Genomic DNA, 26,809 nt, shown 5'->3' on the forward strand with positions numbered 1-26,809 from the left:
ATGGCCTTCTCTGAACTTTTACAACATGTGGGAGACCTTGGGAGATACCAGATTTTATTAGGCCTTATGTTGTTATTGATATCTACCTTGATGAATACTCACAACTTTGTGGAGAACTTTTCAGCAGCCATCCCTGCTCATCGTTGCTACACTCATCTCCTTGACAATGCCACATTTGTCACCAGTGTCTCCACGAATCTAACAACTGAAGCTCTCCTGAGAGTCTCCATACCGATGGACCCAAACAACAAACCAGAGCAATGCCGTCGATTCCGCCAGACCCAGTGGCAACTCTTAGACTCCAATGAGTCAGCCACAAATACCAATGAGCTGGAGACAGAACCATGCCTGGATGGTTGGGTCTATGACCAAAGCATTTTCACCTCTACAATTGTGACTAAGGTATGATACAGACACATGTGAAAATGTAGTAATCATACATTTTCTAAGTATATAGCCCTATGCTAAATCAAATATAAGATATAGTTCCCTGATATTAAGTACCATAAGAAGAGGGAAGGGAAATGGAATTCTCTGAGCATCTATCACTCATGGAGTGTGCTGCTTTTATAACAGTGATTGAAAGTCTAAGATCTGGAGTTAGCTAGGACTGATTTTGCAGCCCGTTTTGACTGTTAATAGCTAAGGGTATTGCTTAGTATTTGTTAAGATTGTGTATAAAATGAATATAATAGCCACTTCTTAGTAGGGTTTTTTAAATGAATGCATGTGATAAAATATCAAAACTACTTACCACATCCACTCTCGAAAACATAGCTTTTATTTTAATTTTATATCAATGCACTTATATATTATTTGGTTTTATGAAAGAAGACAAAGAATGGCTATATAAATTGTCTATTTCCAAACAGCAAGTCTGTACCAGGATTTTTATCTATTTACCAACTTGAGAGCTCATGCTTATCCAGAAAGACATAAATATGACATTTGATAAAGATGAAATATACATAATTCTAGCATGAACAATAATACAGAACAATAAAGCATTCCTATTTACTGATATTCATATGTTATGATGGATATTGTGTGTGTCCTGATTTCCATCATCTTCGTGTACTGCAGTTTCTCATTGTCCATCATTAAATGCATTGCCTTTGCTAAATAAAATGCAACAGTATAATTAGATTTGTTAAACATACAGAGATCTGTATCTTACCTCCATTTGTTAGAATATCCTGTTTTAGTTTCTCAATAAATTTGGAGTCCTCTTTTCATTGTTTTCAATCTATTTTTGCTTCATTGGTTTATACATGCATTCGTTTTCTAACAAAATAAACCTTGTATATAGTGCTAACAACCATGGAAGACATGAAAGAATGAAACATGGATGAAACAATGTACAAAAACACTATTCTACATGTCCTCTTTGATGCCTCTCACATGTCATCTTTCCCTTTAAAACTTGCTCAAATACCACATTTCTCCAGAAATGGCACTTCCATGCATCATTTAGTCACTCCACAAGTTCTTTATTTGTGCTTCTTTTGCATATTTTTATTTTCAAATACTTTTTCCACTGTTATCTAATTTAGAACCTAAATAAAAGGACTTCATTAACTTCTGTACCTAACTTCCTACATATTTTTTTTTATTGACTTTGTAATAATATTACATTAAAAATATATATGTGAGGTCCCATTCAACCCCACCCCCCCACCCCCTCTCTCCCCCCCCAACAACACTCGTTCCCATCATCATGACACATCCATTGGATTTGGTAAGTACATCTTTGGGCACCTCTGCACCTCATAGACAATGGTCCACATCATGGATTCCTACATATTTATTTCAAACTACCAATTTCTATCTGCCACAATATTCTCCCCAGGGTACCCCTCCACCCTGACCCTTCTCCAAACTATTTTCCAAACCATCACAAAATTGATATTCTGTAACAGAAATCTAAGTATGTCTAGTAAAACAATACCACCACCATAAAAATCTTTTTAGTTACTTCACACTGTTCTAAATATAATCCCTAAATCTATATACAGAATTATGATAGCCTACATGATCCTACTCCAAAAGATCTCTCCACCCTTTTATTTCACTATCTTCTCTGTTCTTGACATACATCCATACTCAAGTTCTATTTCTTCCCTAAAGCACTGCAGTCCTATTCTACTTAAATGGCAAAACCTCATCTCTCTTCCTATAATCCAGAATTTTCTGTTTCCCATTCAGTTTTATACAGTTTTGCTTTCTCCACACTTTTCAGATCTCAGCTGAAATAGCACTTCTTCATAACAGGTTTCCCAGGCGTGCTACACTCCCCTAGCTTTCTGCACTCATTCCTAGGACTCACCACTCCAGTCTGAGCTTGTTTTATGTCCTCAACACTAGAATCTATGAAACACAAGGACAGAGACAGTGTTTTTCTAGATTTCTGCTATAACTCCGGTGACCTGCAGACTATGAGGAATTTTGTGTCTTCCCAGGACTTAAAGCATTAACACTAATCAAATTTCTTACCAAACTGCTATTTGTCCTCCCAACAACTGATCTTGTAATTTTCCTGATTTCAGTTTCTTTGCAAACCTGTTTTAATTTACATTTTTCAGTGGGATTTAATATGTGATAAACAGTCCCTCAAATCATTGTCGCAGTGCATATTCATGGTGGGGCAAATGATCGGGTCACCCGTAAGTGGCTACTTTGCTGACAGGTGAGTCTCATCTTCTGATGTACAAATGATTCAGAAATAATGAAAAAGGAGTCCCTTTGTTGAGAACATTGTTGCTGCTTCCTGAAAATAAAAAGATGTTTGCAATAAATAGAAAATGAGTTGGAAAGAAGTGTTAAGGGGATGATTATAGACAGAGTAGGGAGAGATTTTCAAGGAGGAGGCATGCTTGGTGTCAGCAAGAATGAACTTCCAGAGTTAGAGGGAAATTTTGAAACGTTATAAGCAGAAGTTTGAGAAATAGGAGGAAAATGTGGTAGAAATCCTTGTAGTAGGATTGAGATCAGTAAATGAGTAGAAATAAGTCTACTCAAGGTAAAAGACAAAGAGTATAAGGGGCATAAATGGGTTGCATAATGTTCATATAAGGTATAATGTGAGAAAATATTAAAATGCCCAGATTTTGAAGGACTTTGAAAGGTATGCTAATGAGATTGAATTTTCTTCTGGGGCCAGAGGGTATACCAGAGAGTTATTGATATTTTCTATGACATGGTGGAAATGGGTTTATGCAGAATAAGTTGATAGGGAAAAACTAAGAAAAATGAAAGAGTGTGAAATAATAGGTGAAGGAAAACTACAATAATAAAAACAAAAAGAGATGAAACACTGTGATATTAGAGGTATCTGGATTAAAGAATTATATTAGGTAATAATAACATATCCAAACACATTATAAAGGGTGTTTTGTTATAAGTTACGAAAGAAATGAATATGGTGGAAACATGAAAAATTATAGGGAAGCTCTGATTGCATTTTTAAAACCTAAGTCCAACAATTGTTTTTCAACATCTGAGATAATTCAGTGTTTATAACTTGCCAGGCATTGCACTGGATCCTCTAAGACACTGATGACAAGTAATTTACATTTTCTTGGTCAAAAGGGGCACTTATTAAAACAATTCTACTTAATTTGATAAGTGCAACTGTTGAAGCTAGCACCAGATGCAGTAGAGTCACATATGGGAAATCTAGAAATGAGTTTAAGTACATGGCTCTGTTCTTATTTTTTCAGTGTATCACTAACTCAACTGGTTATTTCCTAGATTTGGCCGGAAACCAGTGTTGCTCTGTTTTTCTCTGCTTCTTGGACTGTTGGGCACTTGTTCCTTATTTGCCCCATCTTTCCCAGTTTACTGCACATTAAGATTCGTGATGGCAATATCCCTGGGCTCGGTAACTGGCAACAGCATTATAGTCCGTGAGTTGGTTTTCATTCCCTCTTCCTTCACATCTAGTTAAGTGAATGTTTTAAACACTCTTCATTTGACTGCTTATTGAAACTCTTTCTCTTCCTCTCAGTTATAGAATGGATTCCAACAAAAGCTCGGCCCACAATGATGACAGCTCTTTCTTTGTCTATGAGTAGTGGCCTGCTTTTACTGGCTGGATTGGCGTACGTCTTTCGGGAATGGCACATGTTACAGTTAGTCATCTCTGTGCCATATTTTGCCTTCTTCTTGCTCCTGTGGTATGTTTAATAGTTTTGTTAGTTTACGGAACCATCCTGGGAACTGAAGGTCCGCCATGTTGTTCTAGGTATCTATTACTTTGCAGCCCTCTCCAAATATAGTGGCTGAGAAAAATTATTATTTTCCCTTGTTTCAGGAGTTTGACTCTGTTCTAGCAGTTCTTGCTTGGGGTCTTTAATGTGATGCAGTTAAATGATGACTGGGCTGGAGTTATCTGTAGATTCTTTAAGTCTATTTCTTCCTGGGCTGGGATGGCTGGAATAGCTGAGGGATGGCTGGACATTTCTTTGGGCAGAAGGTCTTGCCTGTGTCCATCTTGGGCTTTCCCACACCATGGCAGTCTCAGGGTAGTCAGAATTTTACATGGCAGCTGACGTCCCCAAAGTGAGTGCTACAGGAGACAGGAAGTGAAAACTGATGGTCTCTTGAGACCTGGGTCCAGAAACTGGGTCCAGAAACTGGGTCCATATTGTATTGGTCAAATCAGTCACAAAGTCTGCCCAGATATAAGGGGAGGAGATGAGATTGCATTTCCTGATGGTAGGTGTATCAAAGAATCTTGCAGCCATATTTAATGTCATACATGTAAACTTACTCTACTGGATTCTACTTTATTTCCTAATGAATAGATGATTTGAAAGGGTTCAAGAAGATACTTCCTCAAATCTCTTTGAATCTGCCATTTAATCAATTATGTTAAGAAATTTAATTGACAAAACAGATTTTATTATCTCCTTCTTTGCCAGAAGCACATGGTTCCAACCAAAATAAATGCACAGTGCATCTTTTAAAAATGTTGATTCTCTCTCTTGCTAAAATGTATTCTTGAGCACCTGCTGATTTTCAAGGTTCTATTTCTTGATTTTTATTCTGATACAAATCAATTGAAGAGATATATTTGAATATCTGGGACTTGTTTAAAATAGTATTTTCAGAGAGTAGAGGAGTAGATTTATTGAGGATCGAGTATGGATAAATTTAGGAAAGTTAAATAATGCCATAAACATGATTGTTTTTCAAATGTGGAGCTGTGACTTACTCTCTGATCACATCTTTGATGTACCTCATACAGGTGGTTTCCAGAATCTGCATGCTGGTTAATTATAGCTGGCAAACTAGAGAAAGCACTGAAAGAACTGAAGAGAGTTGCCCAGATTAATGGCAAAAAAGATGCTGCAGAGAAACTAAATATTGAGGTAAGAGAAAAAAATGATGACGCTATCATGAGGAAACACAAAAGCAAAAAACAGTGTTAGTGATACACCCTCACTAAACAACAACCTCAAAACCAGATACAGCCAATTATCATTATTTCCTTCAATCAATTTATCTTATTAGAAAAGAATTTAAAATATATCCTATTTGCATTACCTGATAACTGACAGTAACAGCACATATTAGATCAAAATGCATACATACACATACATAATAGCATACATGTATACACACAAGCATACATATAGAGTTTAGGGGAGATATTTTTGTGCTCAGAACAACTCACTCTCCTGAAAATGGAATTTCTTTCTCACTCCGTCTAGCTGACAACCTTTATTTGATGCTGCTTTAGGATTTTCCTGTCTTTTTACTTCCTTTCTTATAGTTGATCAGATTGAATATTTTCCCATGATTTTGAAATGACATAGTACTAAGCGACAAATGACTGCCATTGGCAATTCCAAATCATGGATTGATGACAGATATATTAATATAACGTATGCTCATAAGATGCTGCAAAAGGTAAACTATGACTTGAAAGTGGAAAAAGAACAGTGCATCTTCAAAATAAGTTCAAGATAAGCCTTCTGCTTTCTTTTTACCAACACAAAGCAGTTTAGTGTGCTTTCCGAATTTTTGAGATTACAGAAAATGGATACAAGTTAGAGAAATGAAGCATTTTCTCATTTACCTTTCCACTATCTGTACATGGCTATTTTATATATTAAGGGTATAATGTTTCAATTTGGATGATGCCAATGATCTGCTAATGCCTTGAAGTAGATCCAACAACATATCTACATATGTTGTGTGCTTTCACATAGTGAGAGTTAATTAGATTACACCAACTCTGCCTCAAGGAAACCATAATGTCATAGCCAAGACAGATATGCACTTTACATACTACAAAGAAAGGTATACTGTAAAAAGTCCTATTATACAAATGTAATATTTGACATAGGCATTTTTATAACATAGTAGATAAAAGGCTCTTTTTATAATCACAAGGGGGAAAAAAAGCTGGTTTGCTTTGAAATCTTGTCAAGACTATTACATTCGGTAACATCCCATATATACCAAAAGAAAATTGATATGACACTCAAGTAAGATCATCAAATGGAAATATTTTGAAATTTTAACTTATCTTTAGAGAGGAAATCACATTTAAATTTCTGTTTGAGTACAACTGCGAGAAGATTTAGGATGTAATGGAAAATGTATCTGGGTAAAATAATTTTTAATGACTATTATGTTAAGTCATTGTTTTTGGAACTTTCCATACATCTCTAACAATAAATATGCTTCTTTTTCTGTTTTTAACATGGAGATTTTGAGATCTACAATGCGTGAAGAGCTTGATTCACTTAAACACCATTCTAAAATCAAAGAACTCATTGCCAGTTCTGTCATGCGCAGGATTATATGTCATCTTTGCTTTACCAGGTTTGTATATCCTCATTTCTTAAATTCTAGAGAATTTTCTAGCACCTCCCAGATGCTATGATATCTGTAGGATGCAATGAAGTTTGAGACAATATATTTGGTAGAAAAAGAGGCCAAGTTAAAGCTAAATATAATGAAAAGCCAGTATTTGGTAAAACATAATCTTTTATAGCAAAATTCCAGGAAATTAAAGATTATTATGAGTTTTCCTTGGAAAACTGCTAGACATGACTCATGTATGCTGAGCAAGGCTGGTAGCACATTTCAGGCAAGGAGAACAACTCCGTTTGTATTAGAAGCAAGAGTGTGCAATGGTCACAAGTGAGTTGTTAATAACATGACCTATGACCTTGGAGAAATCCCTTACACTCTCGAATCTTTAATATATTTATCTAGAAAATTAAGTTGGCAGTACCAAGTTCAAACAGTAGCTAAATGAAATATATTTGTTTAGCATTCATAAAATATTAATTCTGTAGTTTTAATGTGCCTACCATTGTACTAAGCCTGAAAATATAGCAATGCTTAAAACATATACAGTGCCTGCTTTTGCTGGTAGATGCCTTCTAATAGGCGAAGGTAGATAGATATAAATTAACAAATAAATATATGTTTGCTCATGGAAGTAAAGAAGGAGGGGGTTGGACAAACACTATTACATATTATATTATAGGATGGCATTTGAGCAAAAACCTGACTGAAGAGATTGTACAAAGCATTTGAACATATAATAGACAACACAGATAGTTTGATTTCCAGCTCTGGAACCAAAATGTCATGGTTTAAATCTCATTCTACTGGCTAGTAGCTGTATGAATTCAAACAGTTTATATTTATGATTCAATTTAGGGTTTAAAAAACATTTAGTGATAATATGCACAGTGGAAATAGTATAATCAGGAATGGGAAATGAAAGTATAGTCTGTAAGGTTCTGACATTGTGTAAGAAGTAGAATAATATCATTTGAAGTTTGACTCAAATAAGTTAAAGATGCATATTGAAAACCCTGGTGTAGTCACTAAAATTAAAACTAATGGTGAAGATAAAATAAAACCATAAAAAGTGTTGAATCTATTAAAAAGAGTGCAGGAAAATGAAAAAGGGGTGCACAAAACAGGTAGAAGTAATTGAAAATAAATAACAAGTGAAAGATTTTAATATACCAATTAAAAGGCATAGATTACCATATTAGATAAAGAAAACAAGACCTAACTATATGTATAAGACAGTCATTTGACAAGAACAGGTGCACTAAAAGTAAAAGCTTGTAAAGCTTATTATGCACCCACTAAGCAAAAGAAAATTGCGTTAGTATAGAACACTATAGACTGCAATACAAGGAACAGAATAAGAAGAATAAGGAATAAGAACAAGGAATAAGAATAAGAAGATCATTGCATAAGGATAAAAGAGCTCGACTTAATAAGATAATATAATATTAAATCTGAATCAACCCAAAAAAGAAATTTAAAAACATGGAACATACCTGATGGAAATGAATGGAGAAATAGACAGATCTACAAATATATTTGGAGACTTTAATCACTCCTCTTTAAGAAACTGTAGACAGAAAACATACTGATATGCTTGACTAACACCAACAATCAAATTAACCTAACTATCATAAAACATACTACCCAACAAGAAGAGAATACATATTATTTTCAAGTGCAATGGAACATCCACCAAGATAAGCAATATCTTGGGTCATATGCCATTGCCAATAAATTTTAAAGGATTCAAAAATAGTACATCTACTATGAAAAATGTTAAAAATATTTTTATTTTTAGTAAAAATGACAAAAAGTGATAAAATATTCTGGGAGGGCGGGGAATCCCAGATGCTTGTAAATTAATCAAAGTTCTTCCACATATCCCATGAGTCATGATGAAATTGAAATCTGCTTATTTGAAAAGATCAGCTAAGATGATAAACCTCTAGCTTGATTGATCAATATAAAAAGGAGTAAATGTCATCAACGGAAGATTGAGTCTCACAAGGGCTGCAAGGCAGCCAGAATTGCGCACAACCCCTGCGTGGACTACAGTGAATGCCACCGCCCTACCTGTCCAGCAGAGGGAAGTAGAAACCCGCATGGACCACAGTGAATGCCACCGCCCTACCTGTCCAGCAGAGGGAAGTAGAAACCTTCTGGAGAAGAAGATGACATCACATAGTTTGTTCAATTTTTTACAATGTCCATAATTGGCTTTTTTAAAAAAGTGCATGCTGAAAAACAATCTCACATAACTGAACAGGGAGAGAAATCAATACATCATAATCAGAATTGAGATGTAACTAGTTTGCCAGGACTAGAAAAAGCTATGATAAATATGATCATAATAAATAGTTAAAAATGGATAAGTAGATAAAAAGGTGGAGAATTCACCAGAGAATTAGAATCTATAAAATAATTAAACGTTACAAAACAATCTGGTGTTATTTTTAAAGTGTAAAACATTTTGACCAATGTAGATTTATTCCAAGAATGAAAGTGTTTTACTTAGAAAATCAGTCAACACACATCATGTTAGGAGATTAAAGAAGAAGAAAATATCATATGATATTAATGGATAGGAAATAAATGATAAAAGTCAAAACCCATTCATCATAAAAACTCTTAGTTTGTTAAAATAATTACCTTAATCAATTAAAAGCATCTAAACATCCATTAAAATATACCTATAGCAAAAACCTTATCTAACAGTAAACTATTCAAAGCTTTACCCAGGAGGGCTACAGCCAGTCAGAAAAAAGAAAGGAAGAAAGAAAGAAAGAGGAGGAGACATGAAGATGATCACCAAGGAAAACATAAATACCATTCTCACAAATGAGATGACTGTGTATCTTGGAAACCACAAAGAATTTACAAACTAATTTTATCATTTTTGCGTCTTTATGATTCATGAATTTTGTGTGCCATCTGATACATTTTGCCTCCTCCTCTAAGGTTGAAAATACCTTTTATATTTTCTCTAGGAGTTCTTTAGTTTTATCTATTATGCTTAAGTTCATGATCCATTTCTTGTTAATATTGGGTACAGCTTGAGGTAAGAGCAAGTTCATGCTTTTTTGCCCTAGGGATATTCATTTATTAGAGAAATGTTTGTTGAACTATACTATTTTCCCTTAGTATTTTACATAAAATACATTTACCTTGATAATTTTTTTATAAAATCATATTTTCATGGATGTGCTACTATGTTTCTGGATTCTATCTTGTTACATTTATCCATGGCTACCCTCTTTTTTTTGAAGATTTATTTTTTATTTATTTCTCTCCCCTTGCCCCCATTGTCTGCTTTCTGTGTCCATGTGGGCCATCTTACCACATGAATCAGGAGGCCCTGGGGATCATACCCTGGACGCTCCATATGGTAGACAGACACTCTATCAGTTGAGCCATGTCCGCTACCCCATGGCTACCCTTAATACATACTCTTGCATGATTAATATGGCCCTATAAATCTTATTAATCTTCTGCATACTATATATTTCCATATAAATTTTAGAGTCAGCTAGTCAATTTCTATGAAAAACTTTGGATACTGGTTAGAATTATATATATTGCATCTGTAGATCAATTTGTGGAGAACTGACATCTGAACAGTACTGAGTCTTCCAATACATGTTTATGATCTATTCCTCCATTTATTTAGAACTTTAATTCCTCTTAGCTATGTTCTATGTATACATACACAAATATTAATTACAAACATGTAATGTAAGCATATTAATTTTGATGCTATGTTAAATGGTATTTATATTTTAAATTAGGAAATTAAATGGTTAAATAAAAATACCTATCCTTATTTTATTTCTTCTCAAGCCAGTTTTCATCATTTGTCTTTCAAGGACTTTATCTACTTCATTTAAGCTGTTTATTTGATTGATAATTATTCATCATACATTCATTATCTTTTTTTTTTTACATTCATTATCTTTTATTGTATGTAGATTCTTCGATATGCCCCATCTTTTTTCCTTATATTTGGTATTTTGTTTTCCTCTCCTTTTTCTTGATTAGTCTGTATCAGAATTGCTCTATCTTGGCACTATTGACATTTGGAGCCGATAATTCTTCGTTGAGGAGGTGGTCTGCACTATCGGATGTTTCCCAGCATCTCTCACTAGATGTCAGTAGCACCCCTCCCCCAGTAGTGACAACTGAAAATGGCACTGGACACTTTAAGAGCAAAGCGCCTCACCTAGTCCCTTAAGAAACACTGATCTACCTAGAGATTTATTAATTTTATTGATGCCTTTCAAAAAATCACCTTCTTGCTTCATTGAAATCTATATGCTTTCTCCATCATCAATTTAATTGATTTCTGCTCTCATCATTAATATTTCTTTCCTTCTACTTATTAAGGTTTAATTAGCTCTTCTTCCTCTAGTTTCTTAAAATGAAACTCATATTATTGACTTTAAACCATTTCCCTCTTTTCTGATAAGCATGTAAGGCTTTAAATTTCTCTCAAATCACTGCTTTAACAGCATTCCAATTTTGATATGCTGTGTTTTCATTTTCACTCAAATTTCTAATTTCCTTTGTGAGTTTTTCACTGACGTGTGGATTGTTCAGAAATTTGATGTTTAATGTTCAATATTTGTTTTTTCCCATACAGATATCACTTTATAAAATTGATTTCTTATTTATTTTATTATTGTAAAAGAGTATATTCCTTAGTTTGAGTCCTTTGAAATTGATTGAAACTTGTTCTGTGCCCCAGAATATGGTTTGGTGAATATTCTATGTTCCTCCCACAATGTCTTTCTGCAAACAATGAGTCCTAAAAGAGCTGTCCAGATTTAGATGTTAATAGTGTTCAGAAAAGGACAAAAGAACTAAAAGGTTAGAACAAAATGAATTGAAAAGGTGTATATAAAAGAAGAGTTGAATATTTCATTCCTGAAAACTTTTGCCAGAGACCAAAACAAATTCTAAATGTTATGTTTTCAAATAACTTGGCACAATTGGCCTCTATGACTCAAAATGTCCAGAATAAGATAAGTACAAGGGGAAAATGAAGCAAGGTAAAGAGTAGTAGGTGAAAACTAAAATTAGGAAAAAAAAACAAAACTATTGTCACATTAGAAAGAGCAAAGCAGAACTGAACCCCAGGAACATGAAAATAGAGAATGTTGATCAAAATGAAGCTGAAAAATGTAACAAAGATGTTTAATGGGTGAGGAGAATACATTTGAGAAGGGCAACAACTTAAGCATATCCTCTATATACTTCCTCAGGAGTACGTGAACTCAAGAACAGACAAAATGGAGATAAATGATGATGACAGATGATAGACAATAGGTAGATATACAGATAGAGATAGATCAATCAAGTCTGAGATGAATGGATTGATAGATATTGCGGTAATACATATGTATAGTTTAGGAATCATCCCTAAATACACAACTTGTATCTTCACATTGAAGAAGCACCTCATGTCAATGAAATAATGAATAGAAGTTGGTATGCATCAAGACCCTTTCTGATAATATTTCTGGAAAAATTTGAGTATCAAAATAAATAGTGAAAATAATGAGATATACCTCATGATGATATAAAAATAAATAAGTAAATAAGTAAATCATACATATACACATAAAGAAGAAAGGATCTCCTTACAAAGATAGCTTATATGCCCAGAAGAAAGGACAGAATTAGAAAATTAAAATTTGACAAAGTTCATAGCAATATTTATTTAGGCAAGAATCACTGATGAATGCTAAGCTAATGGGTCAAATTGTGCTTAGAAATATGCATTTATTAGAAAATATGTACTCATTAAAGAGATAAAAATAATTTTACAGAATTGAAATGGGCAGCTGAAATCTGGAAGAAAGCTGAGCAGTCAAGCCTCAGACAAGAGGCCTGGTAAGACACAAACCCTGGGCAAGCTATCAAGCAAATGGTCCATCTCTCCCTAGGGCCTCAGCTGCTCAGCCTCTCCTTTCTGCCATATGACAGGATCAAAAGTGGCAATGCTTTCTTTTCCTGTGTCTGTGTGAGTCTTCTTCTTTTATATCAGACCCATTTATATCAGACCCAGCAAGGGAGTGGAGACTCAATTTGAGACACCCCTCAATGACATAGTCCAAACGAAAGCCCTAATGGATCTTATCAACTAATCTAATCAAAGTTTCCCAGCTGAATTTAATGCAATCAAAGGGTATCACACCCAGAGGAATAGATTAATTTACAAACACAATGTTTCTCTTTTTGAGAGTCATAAAATAATTTCTAATTGCCACAATGCCTCTGATAAATATATATATGTTGAACAGTTTACAAGATCACTTCTGTGGTGTTTCTGCAGAAAATGCAAAATATTAATCTAGATGGATTCCAGATTGAGGGAGAGTCTACAAAATAAATAAAATCCTTTAAAAAATGTCAAGCTCATAAAAGACAAATATGGAATTTTTTCCAAATTAAAGATGCAAGCTAAGTGTAATTCATGCTTCTTGTTTGGATTCTGGCACAGGTGAAAAAGAGTTTTGATAGTGGGCAGTGATGATGATAACACAGCACTGTGAATGTAATTAATATCACAAAACTGTACACATAAAAATGGTCAAAATGAGAAATTTTGTATTATATATATTCCACTACACAAAAAATTTTTATGTGTGTATGTGTGTGTTTATAGCTGTTAAAGAGGGCAAATTGTGAACAATTTCTAAAATTTGAATAAGATCTGTGTTAACATTAATAATTTGTTCAATAGTACAATATTAGTAGAATAATATTGTAAGAATTCTTTTTCCCTGATTATGATAATTTTCTTGTGGTTATGTGAGAGAATGTTCTGGTTTTTAAGAAATCCAGACTGAAGAATTTAGGTATAAAACAGAGTAATGTCTGCAAGTTACTCCCAAAAGATTCAGAACTAATGTATTTTATAGAGAGATAAGGCACATGGGTAAATGAAACATTTGCAGAATCTAGATGAGGGATTAGAAAGTTGTGTTTTTCTTAAATTCAAGGTCAAGACAATAGTTGTCTCTCTTCATCTATTCAACATTTAATTTGGGGCCTGGCAATTTAAATAAAATATGCAAAAATGGAAATAATAAATAAAAATGTCAGAAGAGAATAAGTTTATCTCCACAAAAAAATCTGATATTGGATAGTTCAGCAATTTGAGTGACTACAATATCAATTTTTAAAAAAATACAACCTAAAAACCACACACCAAAAATGAATTCTTAGGAACTGTAATGTTAAAAAGTCACTTTTTTTTTTTCTGCTTTTGTTTGGGATAAGATAATTAGCCACAGGTGAATATCCTGCCAAGAACAACTAGAAAATCCAGATAAAACAAAAATATAATCTGGCTGCAGACAGCAAGAGTTGTCAAGGTTGGGAAGGAAGGGTAAGACTTCAAAGGGGAGAAGTTTTTGATACCTGAAATCATTTCTGCAGCTGCAGTCTGAAAGCATTTGACAAATTTGGACCCAAGCTGGAGAATAAAATGAAGATTTTGTACCCAAAGAAGACTGCTGTTAGAGGGCATAGATATCAGTAGAGCTTTTCAGGAAGACTTGGTGGGAGACTGACTCAATCACATAGCCCTTTTTGTCTATACTTGCCGAATTCTGAGGTCACCTAATGGGGGAAACTAAAAACCTAAGAGCAGAGCTTTCAGCAGTCTATCAAGAAAGTCTGAGTTTGAGTTCTGCCAGTGCGGAGCAGCCATAAAAATACAGCTGGCTTTCAGTGGAAAATGCAAAATGACCCAGAGAAATTCTACACTTTATCATGAATCTACCAAACTTGAGTCACACAATTCTTGAAGTATTCAAGTGAATTACTACTATGCTACTGGCTTAGAAGATTGGAATGTAATCACATCTTATGAAATATCTCCTCTTTTTAAAAAAAAAATTTGCATGAATTAAAAATTACTAGACAGGCCAAAAAGATAGGATGACATGACAAACAAGCCAGGCAATAAAAGTAAAACAAACAAACAAACCAAGCAATAAAAGCAAATCTACATTGGATCCAGATATTGGACTCAAAATAATGATGATTAATATATTCAAAGATAAAGGGAAAAATAGACAACACTTATGAAAAGCTGGAGAATTTCAACAGACAATTTATTTAAATCCATGTAAAATAATCAAAAGCAAGCAATATTTGAAGAAGTATGAGTAGCAGAGGAGTGAGAGTCTGTTCATTATAAACCATTTTGTACCTTTAAGATGTTTTCCTTACGGGGCACACTCCTTGTGCGTGGGGCTCCCCTACACAGGGGACACCCCTGCGTGGCAGGGCACTCCTTGCACGCATCAGCACTGCACCTGACCAGATCCACACAGGTCAAGGAGGCCCTGGGTTTGAACCATGGACCTCCCATATGGTAGGCGGACGCTGTATCCACTGAGCCAAGTCCACTTCACACAACAAAAAGAGACACAGATACCTGGTGCCGCTGACAAGAATAGAAGCAAACACAGAAGAACACACAGCGAATGGACACAGAGAACAGATAACTGGGGTGGGGCAGCGGGGGGAAGGGGAGAGAAATAAATAAAAAATAAATTAATTAAATTAAATTTAAAAAAGATGTTTTATCCTACATATAGAAGCAGTAAACAATCATTAAAAATAGAAGACTGTAATATTTAATATATTTAAAATGATAACACTAATAATAATGAAAAGTTACTGAATAATAAAAATATTCTAGACTCTGTTCTATAACCTTCACTTCAGAAGAGTGTCATTATGTTCATTTTACAAACTGGTTTAGAAAGAAACAAATATGCAGCAAGGTCTAATAAACTAAAATTAAACATACTATTCACAATATTTCAGAACATGCTAGTTCTTGCTTTCAGAAGACACAAATATCAGAAACACTCAGTGATCTTCAAATAATGTAGAGCTTCTTTGCCTGGAAGTTCTGAGCTTATTATTCCTAGAATACTCATTAGCCCAGATTATTTGGTATAAATATTTCCATTTCTACCGTTTCATGTTTTGAGCTTTCTGCTTCTGTTTTTCAATGTGATTATTGAAAATTTTTCCCTTGTTGTAAATCCCTGAAATTCCCTCTAAGTATGATTGTTTATATACAATGAATAAATATAATGAACCCCAAACATGGTAAAAACAAATCAATAATATAATTAGCATTTTAAACTCCTTTGTCTATTACAGATTTTCAGGAATTTTTTTCCTTTTTGCCTTGCTGTTGGAGTTAAACAACTTGGGGAGTAATATATTTCTGACTCAAGCTTTACTTGGAATAATAGATTTCCCAGCAAAGTGTCTGTCATTGTTTATAATGAAGCATCTCAGTCGACGGGCCTCAATAGCTATTGCCCTTTTACTGGCCGGAAGCTCCATTCTAGTCAACTTATTTGTTCCCCAAGGTAAGATTGTCTGTTTTTGAAGGAAGACTCCTTAGAGTTTTTTCATTATGTTAATCATAAATTTTCTTGTTTTTCGTTTTTTAATCAAAATTAACGACTGGCAACAATTTTAACTTAATACCTATATTTTATAAAAATTTAATACTTTTAATATCACTTGCTAATGAATCAAAGACATTCAAAAATGATATCAAATAATGAAAATAATAGAAGACATATGAGATATCTAATTTCACATCAGAACCCATGCTAGAATTTGTGCTAGTAACAAAGGATAAAATGCTAAAATGGTATGATTTCTTTAGAGGACCTAGAATTCAGGAGATAAAGTGCACTAATATACCATGTATTGTCACTAGTAAGTATTAAAATAGAACTGAATCCTGGATATTTTTCATTACCAACATTGGTCAAATTAATCCTATTTGAAAGATAAGGAGAACATTCCTGGATAACAAGAATTTCCTAGTCAACAGGACATTGATTGAGAGACCCTAGCAATGACAGGGAAGAATGGTTAAAGAATGAGGAATACATGATTCTCACTGGATCCTCTAGGTAGATGGTGATATAATTGTAAAAAGAAACATAGGAAAGGAACAAGTATTGGAAATCTGGTGAGTTTAATTTTGAACAGGTCGTTTTAAGAGCCAGATAGAAGGTTTTAAAAGCAGCAGGATATAAAAGGAAAAAAAGGAAAGAGAAAGAGTGAGAAAGAAAAAGCAAAAATCAATAAATGGAGATCATATTTTACACTCAAATGAGAGCCAGTGCCAAAATGTGTGTCTGTGTCTATTTTTAGGACTCAGAAATTAAAAATTCATGTTTATAAATCCTGGGTAAAGAACCAAATCAAGACAGACTTTTGAGATTCAATCCATAACAAGCTACTGTGGAGGTTTCAGAGTATTGGAAGGATTTAAGCCAATCATTCAATTAATTGCTCTCAGATCCTTCCTCCAATCTTCTCCTTCAAAGCATATTTCCCTAGATCTCTTCACAACTAACTTCTGATTAGGTTTTCCTTGTATGAACTATTGGTGGGAGAGTCAGGATAAAGGAAAGCTTTGCTTTTTCTCTCTTTCTCTCTTCTTTGAGCAGCTTCTCCACTAGGGGCTGTGTCGTCCGTCCCATCCCTCCCCTCTCCCCCTCCACCCAATGAAGAGAATTAAAATCCTCTGAGGTCTGGTTTTCTGATAAAACCTACCCCTTCTGCTCTTTCCCTAGTCCCAGGGCAAGCACTGGCTTGACTGGTTTGCCTTACAAACTTGTTTGCCTTTTAGCCCTTTCAACACTTTGTAATTACTTCCCTGTATTAAAGTCATCCAAATTGAGCTACTTTGTATGGATTCTGTTTTCCTGACTAATATGTGATACAACAATGAAATAAAATTAAACAGGAAGAGGGGCTGGCCTAAGGAATAGGAATAACACAAAAAAGAAAAGCATTAACAGACATTCAAATGTAGATAATTTGTATAATAGAGATCAAATTTTTGATAAGGAACATTTTTAAATGTCCTCTAACTTCCTTATTAAGAAAGATTTGAGCTCATAGTTCCACAGCGAGGGTTGCTGTTGTTTGTGTGTGTGTTCGTTGTGTTTTGTTTAGACTGTTTGAGGAGAGTCTTGGAAGTCATGGAGAAGATTTTGAATCTTAAATGGGAAAAATGGAATAAGAATAGGTCAAAATTGTTGTCTTCTTTTAAATTGACTTATAATTTGCATACAATAATTCTCCCCTTTTAAAGTATATACTTTGATGACTTTCCATAAAATATACAGCATATAAACACTACAACCCACATATAGAACATTTCTATCACCTCCAAAAGTTCTTTCGTGATCCTGGCAAACACTAATATGTTTTTGCTCCTATAATTTTGTCTTTTCAGGATGTCATAGGAATGGAATCAGATGGTGTGTAGTATCTTGTTTCTTACTTCTTTCACTTTGCGTAATACTTTTGAGATTTGCGTTGAATATATCAGTAGTCCTTTACTTTTATTGCTGAGAAGTATTCAACTTTTTAGAGGTAGCATAATTTGTTTATCCATTCACCAGTTGACAAACATTTATGTTGTTTCTAATTTTGGCTATTATGAATATGTGCATACAAATCATTATGTGGATATATATATTTTTATTTCTGTTGCATAAATTCTTCCAATGGCATTTTACATGCATATTTTTAGTGCACAGTATTCAATAAAGTTATGCATTAACATTCATTATAATAAAAATGTTTTAACTTTTTGCAATCAGATTTAAAAACATGATGTGTGACAGGACCTCTATTTCAAAAATATTGCAGGGCTTTACAATTATAACTTTTTATAGAGCCAAATTTAATAGGTTTGGATTTAAAATGTATAAATTGGTAGAGCATTTCATGTTATAATCTAGAGTAAGTTTCTCTGCCTTAGGCACCTAAGGAGTATAGGAATGATAAATAGAATAATAGAATAACAAAACAAATTCGAATCCTTTTCTTCATATCCATTACTATTATCCTTTCAGCGACTCCTATTTCTGGCTGATATTTGCAAGGGCTTCCTGTTCTGTCTGCCTCCACTGCCTGTTACCTTTCTACTAAAGCAAAATCAATAGTCTTTAACATAGAACTTTAAAGTATAATTCTTGACAGTCAAACATCCTTATTTGTTCCAATTCTGTTCATCAGATATTGACATTGGGTAAAATCCTTTTCTTGCAAAATGGGGTGGTGGTGATAAAAATGTTTTGACAGTGCTGTTGTAAAGACTAAATGAAGCAATCTGTATAAAGCAAAGTCACATTGAAACAAGTGCCAAGCAGGTATACTACTAAAGTTTGACACAGTGCATGCTCTGGTAACAGGTGTTCAAATAAATCAAGCAAAGCAGCTTGACCTACTGCTACAGGTTTGTGAACAGTGAAATAAACTACAGGTTCCCAGTAGATATTCAGTGCATTGCATAGTTCTTTTTAACACAGTGTGTTTTTTGGAATAATTCTGCTCTTCAAAATAATATAAGATCAATGGGGAGCAGATATAGCTCAAGCTGTTGAGTGCCTGCTTCCCATATGGGAGGTCCTAGGTTTGTTCCCCGTGCCTCCTAAAAACTAAAAAACAAACGAAAAAACCTACTCAAGGGAGACAATGTGGCTCAGAGGTTGAGCACTGACTTCCCACATATGAGGTCCTGGGTTCAATCCCTGGCCCCAGTACCTCAAAAAAATAAAAGTAAAAATAAATAAGACGCTGATGGTCCTTGAACCTAGGTAATTTAAATGCAAGATATTTCACAATTTAATGAACTTAGACACATTATCCCAGGAATCCCAATTATTTTCACTTAGTGTCCTGTTTACAGATAGGTCATTCCTGCGTATTGGAATTGCAATGGTGGGAAAAGGATCAATGGCAATGTACTTCAGCATGAGTATGACCTACAATATGGAACTCACTCCTACAGGGAGCAGGTAGGAGAGCATGAATGGATGCAGTGTTTTTGAAGGAAATGTCAGTAATTCCCAGGGTGTAGAGAGGATTAATAATAGTCACTGGGACAATGTTTGAGTGCCCATAATTAATCTATAATTTCTCACTTTTTCCTATGGTCTTCCCCAAAAACTTTATAATGGATCTCAAGTCCTTCATCTACAAAATTCCTCAGAAGTCCTTCCATGATATTGCCTCATTACCAAATATTCTCATTCTTACCCAAACAACACCAAGACATCTAAACTTGTTCATTTACATGTCTTTATTACATATCCTATATTCATACTGCATTGCTTTCTAAAAATAAACTCTAGTTAATCAATAGTTTTAACAGAATACTACTAAATATATTATATATTCAAGTCTCTGAATTTGAAATTCACACAATGTCATACTACAAAACAATGAAATTCTAATGGTGAAAGTTAAGTCCCTACTTGAAGATTGTATAACAGGAAGAAAATCTTGTTTTGCCTTGTTGTGGGAGGTAAAATTTTATATTTCTGACACTGGTTAAATATCAAAAATACTCTTGATCCTATTCTCTCAATTTTCTCATTCTCCCTTAATTATAGAGAAAGGGTGGAGCTCTTTATTTAAGATGATATTTAGTCTTTGGGAATTCTAGACTGAAAAGCTCTTGAAATAAAGAAATGAAATGATTTTAATATTTACTTGCCAGAATAAGAATACTGTGGCATGTTCTTATAAATAGAAGAAACTTGTTTAACTGGAGAAAGGTCATGTTTAGAATCAGACGTTTTAATAAAGGTTGTATTTACTCATTATGGGCTCTCATGTCTGAGAATGGTCTCTTTACTATTAGGATTCTGTTTCCTCACATGTAAAATGTGTAAAAACTGTCCAAATTTACTTATTTATTTTTAATAATAATATCATAACAAATATAAAATAACTTTTACATAGCCCATATAAAGGAAAAATAATATACACACTAGGAATGTTAGCTATTAATAATATTAAATATCTGGTGAATTGAGCTAATTGGTGTACTGTCAAAATCTGTATTAGGTTTTAAATTTCAGGGAAATATATACCTTTCGGAAAATAATTCCTCTTAAAAGTATTCAGGAAATTGACTGATTAAATGAAGTGATGCAAAATAGCACAAAATAGTTCAAGGTACAACCCTGTCTTCAAAGGGGATACAGTTTATAGTCATTCATTTATTTAAATACTTTTTTAAACAATAAAGAAGTAGTCACTAGTATTATGTGCAGCATATTCAAGACATGGCCTTGAGCTCATGGACCTTAATTTTAATGAGTCCCTGACCATAAATAAGTAAACATATCAGGCCACTTATTAAGCTATTATCTCTCTGGTCCAAACCTACCGTTCTCTCCTCTGCTTTGTGATATTGGAGCTGGAACTCTGCAAACCATATTTCTGGTTTGTCAGTTGGTTCCCTGTCAACTTTGCCAGTAGGGGTTAGCTAGACAGACACTGTAAAGCTAGGGAGGAAGAGACCTGCTCCTCCCTGTCTGCTTCCTGTTCCTCTGAGAATCAGGTGTAATGATTCTTCACTCCAGTGGTAGCGACTCCTTTCTGAACCGCCTGGCTGAACAGTCCTCAGGCACCGCCTGAGATACCTGAGCTGGCCTATGCTCCCTCTCCACGGGACTGAGTCCCAGCCCAACGGGTCCCTCCTCCCTGCTCAGAGACCCAAGCACCAGAGAAGTGTCTCCTCTTCAGAGATCACAGTGTGAGCTCCCTCCTTTAAGCTCTTACATTTTAAAATGCCATCTTCTTTCCTCTGTTCTCTAAGGCCTAGGGCTGTTAGCCACTCCTACAATTGTCCTCTCCAAGATATTTTGGTGTTTTCTTCTTGACTTTTCAATATCTGAGTTAATATTTTTACTAAGTTATATCTGTTCCATAACTGGAACTCAGGCCAAATCCTCTGTGGCATTAGAAGTCTGTGCAAGTAGATTGGGAGGTAATGTATGGATTAACATAGTTGGTTCTTTAGAGTAGTCTTTGGACTATTTAAGAGAGCAGGTGACTTTTAAACTGAGACCATAAGAGTGCCATGTATGTAATGTGTCAGTGTTTCAACGTAGGAAAAAAACAGGTTTTAATTAAAAACTCTGAGGTAGTGAAAATATTTGAATTTGCTAGTAAAATCTGAAGAGCATAATGAATAGACATTAGAAAACCAGGAGAGAGAAAAATTACTTAAATTGACAGGGACCTGGCCAACTACTACCCTTGGGCCAAATCTGGCATACGACCTGGTTTCATAAATAAAGTTTTACTGATTACACATTGGCTCTGGTTGCTTTCACACTGCAGTGGCATCATTAAGTAGTTGTAACAGAGACCATTTCATTTGCAAAGCCTAACATGTCTACTTTTAATATCTGTCACTTTACAGTCAAAATTTTCTGAACCCTGATGTAAAATATACTTGGTAATGGTAAGAAAACTGCATTTCATTTTCAGGCACAGGGCAGCTTTGAAGGGTTTCAAGCAAGAGAGGATCGAAAACAAATGCCAATTATCATTTTATATTTTATTTTGTCACTGAATGTATTGGATATATATGCTAGTAGAATGTACATTATGTAAAGATCAACTCAATTGGGTAGAAAGGATTCTATAGATAAAAGTAAGATGTAGTTAATTTGATGTTCTTTGCTATAATACATATTGTCTCTTTTCATAGGTCGCTTATTCAGGGTATACTTACATTTACTAGTGGTCTAGCAGCAGCACTAGGCTCTTTAATATTGATCACTAAACAATATTTTGCACCATTGGCAATGATTCTTTGTGGATCCCTGCCTATCATGGCTTCTATATGTGTCTACTTCCTACCAGAGACCCAAAATCTACCTCTCCCTGACACCATAATGGATGTGGAAAGACTGTGAGTAGAATTCATTTGTTTTTTAAAAACTTGGTTCTGTTGTAATACAGTGACATAGGAATGAATCCAAATTTTACATGCACTTCAAATACTTCAGAATTTACCTATCATTGATGCACTTTAGACAATTTTTGAAATCTATGTAAAATCACACATACAAAGACACCATTACACATGTATTGCACATGTATTATGGCATTCCATGTTATATGGAACATAGTAATCCTTATATTGATAAATAACTTTACAATATTGAAATACATTTGTATGAGGGGAATAATAGAAGGGTAAAATGAACATGGAAGGGAATAAAAAGCATGAACGAATGTCATTTCTTCCTAAATTCAATGAGATGTTATAGTACCTGAATTCAATGAAATATTATAGTACAAATTGACTCTAAGATTCATAGGGGCAAAAAAACAACAAAAATACAAGAATAGCCAAGAAAATATCACATGTGGGGATAGGTAGTAGGCATGTTGAGAGATGGAGAGAGTATGGTACTTGTCCAAATTAATCTAAATATTTATGCCAAATATATAGATTATAAATATGATGATATATTGAAATAGGATTAAGAAAAACAATAGAACAATGCAGAGAACTCAGTTACAAACCCATGCACATAAAGAACATAATAGAGGTGGCATTAATTATATGTCAGAAGTGATGAACTATTTTATTGGATGTTGTTGGAAAATTTACTTTAAATAGAGGTAAATAAAAGTAGAATCCTATTACTCAATATAGAAAAATAAGTTATAGAAGAATGAGTAATCTTACCTTGGAAAATAAAATTCCTTATGACAAAGTTACCAAAAAATACTGAATAAGAAAAAAAACACAAATAAAAGTAAAAGGCAAGCATCAGAACTTGCAGGTCCCATTCACAGTGGAGTACCTTGGTGGGAGTGGCACTCTCACAGATAAACCTTAGAATATCAAGATAAAAAATATCTCATGGAAGTTATTTGGGAGAACTGGGAATGACCAAAAGCAGGCAGAGGCTGGAGGGAGCTACACATTTTAAAGACTGGAAGCACACAGTGAGATTTGTGTGTTTGAGCCTTCTTGGCTGAAAGCATTCTCCCAATCCACACAGTGAGGGGTACAGAAAACCACATTTTTGAGACTTCAGAGGTGACAGAACAATAAAAAATTATTAGGGGAAATCATGGAAAAATACACACATAGACATGCATACCCACATACACACAAGCACAGATGCATTTACATGTATGTGCACACATTGCATACATATGTAAGTACGTGCATGCATATGCACATATATTCATATATTCCTGTTTATGTGCAACTATGTATTCATGCATATTGTGTATGCATGCATAGATGATACACATGTGTACATGCATGCATGTGTACAATACTCATGCTATATACATATATTACAATGCAGTTATGCATGCTATATATAGACTTGCAAGTGCATATATGTGGATATCATATAGATATGCATGTACATATCTGTGTATAGGTATATATTTATATAGGCACATCAATACAAAGTGAAGTCTTTTATAACAGTATATCAACATATAGACATTTTTATCACAATGTTGAGTATTATTGAAAAAGTGTAGAATTATGTAAAGAAAATATTTTTAAAAATCACACAAACACTATTTTAAATATGTTTAAACATTTTAAGCCTAAAAAATGTACTGGGAAAATGCAGATCAAATATTTTAAAGAGTTTTCCATAGGGTAGGAGATCTAAGAGAAGGAAAAGTTATTAATATGTTAGAGTAGACTTGCTCATTTTATTGATGCTATATACTTCCTACTACAAAAAATTTGAAGTAAATTTCATCTTACTCAACATAACAGAAATATGTGATACAATTACTCATTCTACCACCATGGATATGCTTCCCTTATTTAGAATCCCACAATAACTTGGTTTTCTCCAAACCATTTGTGGTTTACTTCTCAATTACATTTTCTAGACCTTCCTTTTCTCCCAACATTTAAATACTAGAATTCTCCAAGAGCCAATTTTAGCTGCTGCCCTCTTCTCTATATTTACCCCCTTTATGATCCAAGTTAGTTGTGTAGCTTTAGATACCACTGGTTTTACTGAAATTTCCTATATTTCTATTTAGATTTAGTTCTCAAAGTCCAGCTCCATATATTGAAATGCCTAACTGACAACTCCACTGGTGATGGTAATTCCATTCTTCCATTTGTTCAAGCCAAAAACCTTCTGGCCACCCTCCTCTCTCCTTCCTTTTTCATTGTCTCTCCCCAGATTCACACAGGAAATCTTTATAGCTGAATTTTTAAATCATGTTTAAAAAAAAAAAAAAAACCCAATAATTTCTCACCTTTTTCTCTGTCACCACAGTGAACTATTATTACTCTTTGTCTAAATTAACACAAAAGCCTCCTATCATATGCCCCTCTAGTCTTCTACCATTTTTCTCTTGTTAGCACAGTAGCCAATAGATCCTTTCAAAACCTGAAGCAGTTTCTATCACTCTCCAATGGCTCCTGTTTCAGGTTGTTTCTCTGAAAGCAGATGCTGAGATAAGAGTTTGGAGAGTGTTTTAGTTTGCTCAGCTGCCAAAATGCAATATACCAGAAATGGGTTGGCTTTTACAGTGGGGATTCATTTACTTGCAATCTTACAGTTCTGAGGCTGTGGGAATGACCAAATCAAGCCATCATCAGGCAATGCTTTCTTCCCAAAGATGTGCTGCTGGTGATCCTGGACTCCCTGAAATATGGTGGTATATACTGGTCTCTCCCTTCTCTTCTGGGTTTCCTTGCTTCAGCTTTTGGCTTTTCTCCTCAGCTTCTGTGTGTTTATCTATGGATTCATCCCATTTGTAAAGGACTTAAGTAAGGATTAAGACCAATCCTGGGCCAGGCCTTAGGAAAGTAGCCTAATCAAAAGACCCTTAACTGAAGTAACCTAATTAAAAGTCCTCACCTACAATAGGTTTACACCCACTGGAATGGATTAGTTTTAAGAATATGATATTATGGGATATATACAATCTCAAACTATCACAGAGTGCAAAATGTCAATTGCAGATTGACACTTACGAAAGAATCAACACATATAAAGGAAGCTGACAGAAACAAGATTAGACAGTCTAATTTCTCTAAGTCCACTAATTCTTGCAATAAATTTATCTTTTTTTTTTTTCATTCAGTATGACTGAAAAGGTGTCATGAATTATGGGGTAGTGATTGGCAAAGTTCAAGTTAAATTAGCCCTATAGTAATAATATCCTTGAATCTTGGTATCATGCCTCTCCGCAGACACTTGAGATTTATCTTTTCACACTCTGAAAGCTAAGATTTATCTATTCATAGACTGTATTGCAATACATTTTTAACACCATTTGTTCTTAGGATTTCAATTCTATTCCACATAAAAATTATTTAAATTCCCTCCTATATAGCATACAGTTAATCTATACTACTACTGAAGCATGTTGTTTTGAGTAGATCATAAATCTTAATGAGGCTGGTGAACTCTTATTTGAAACAGAAATCAATTATATTTTTATTTAATTTTAATACATCCCTCCCTGACACTTAACTCTACCTTTCTTTCCTTTCTTTTTGGAGACAGTTATTTTAGGAACCCTAACTGCAAAGAACCACAGAGGAAGGATATCTTAGAATCCACAGAGTACTAAAGAAATGATGGACTGCTTCAATGAAGAAAATTACTTCTTCACATGCAGATTCTTAAAATCCTCACCCAAGCCAAATTCTCCTCCATACTTGATTCAAGGGCTTAGCTAAAATTTAAATGTCTGGTTAGAACATTTAGTGTTTTCTTATATCAATCACCTAGTAAAAATATGTTGAATATAAAATATGAAAATTAAGGCTCCAAATCATTCTTAGCCATATACTGTTAGTCTTATAATTCAGGAATTTTTAAATTATCACCTATGAAGTGGGATAGTGGAATCTTCCTTTCCTAACTCAGGGCTGTTAGGATCTTTTGGAAAGTATACAATATTAAATTGTAAAATTTTTATAATGAGGTATTTTATCCAGAAAATTGCTGAACTGTCCTAAAATTTCTGATAGCATTGACAAATTCTTTTGGGGTTTGAAATAGACAAGCTTGTCATATGAGAACCTCCTATTTAATTGCTTTGTCCTTATGTTAATCAACATTTTAATGTTACATGTAAGTGTCATATTGGGCTT

General features: G+C 34.1%; 1 protein-coding gene across 1 annotated transcript; it reads left to right on the forward strand.

Moving 5' to 3' along the window:
* On the forward strand, positions 1-18,157 carry LOC139436386 (solute carrier family 22 member 22-like). Its single transcript, XM_071207788.1, has 6 exons — positions 1-402; positions 2,583-2,686; positions 3,751-3,905; positions 4,007-4,175; positions 5,249-5,372; positions 18,125-18,157. The coding sequence occupies exons 1-6, from the start codon at positions 1-3 to the stop codon at positions 18,155-18,157; spliced, it is 987 nt and encodes a 328-aa protein (XP_071063889.1).
* Positions 18,158-26,809: the final 8,652 nt, after the last annotated feature.

The sequence above is a fragment of the Dasypus novemcinctus genome, chromosome 14 (genome assembly GCF_030445035.2).
Source record: "Dasypus novemcinctus isolate mDasNov1 chromosome 14, mDasNov1.1.hap2, whole genome shotgun sequence".
Lineage (NCBI taxonomy): Eukaryota > Metazoa > Chordata > Mammalia > Cingulata > Dasypodidae > Dasypus > Dasypus novemcinctus.

Bases quoted from the DNA above. Each gene is read 5' to 3' on its own strand.
- LOC139436386 (XM_071207788.1), top strand. From the start codon at position 1: ATGGCCTTCTCTGAACTTTTACAACATGTGGGAGACCTTGGGAGATAC. The intron at 403-2,582 runs GTATGATACAGA...TACATTTTTCAG, and splicing joins CCTCTACAATTGTGACTAAG to TGGGATTTAATATGTGATAA. The intron at 5,373-18,124 runs GTAAGAGAAAAA...TTGTCTTTTCAG, and splicing joins CAGAGAAACTAAATATTGAG to GATGTCATAGGAATGGAATC.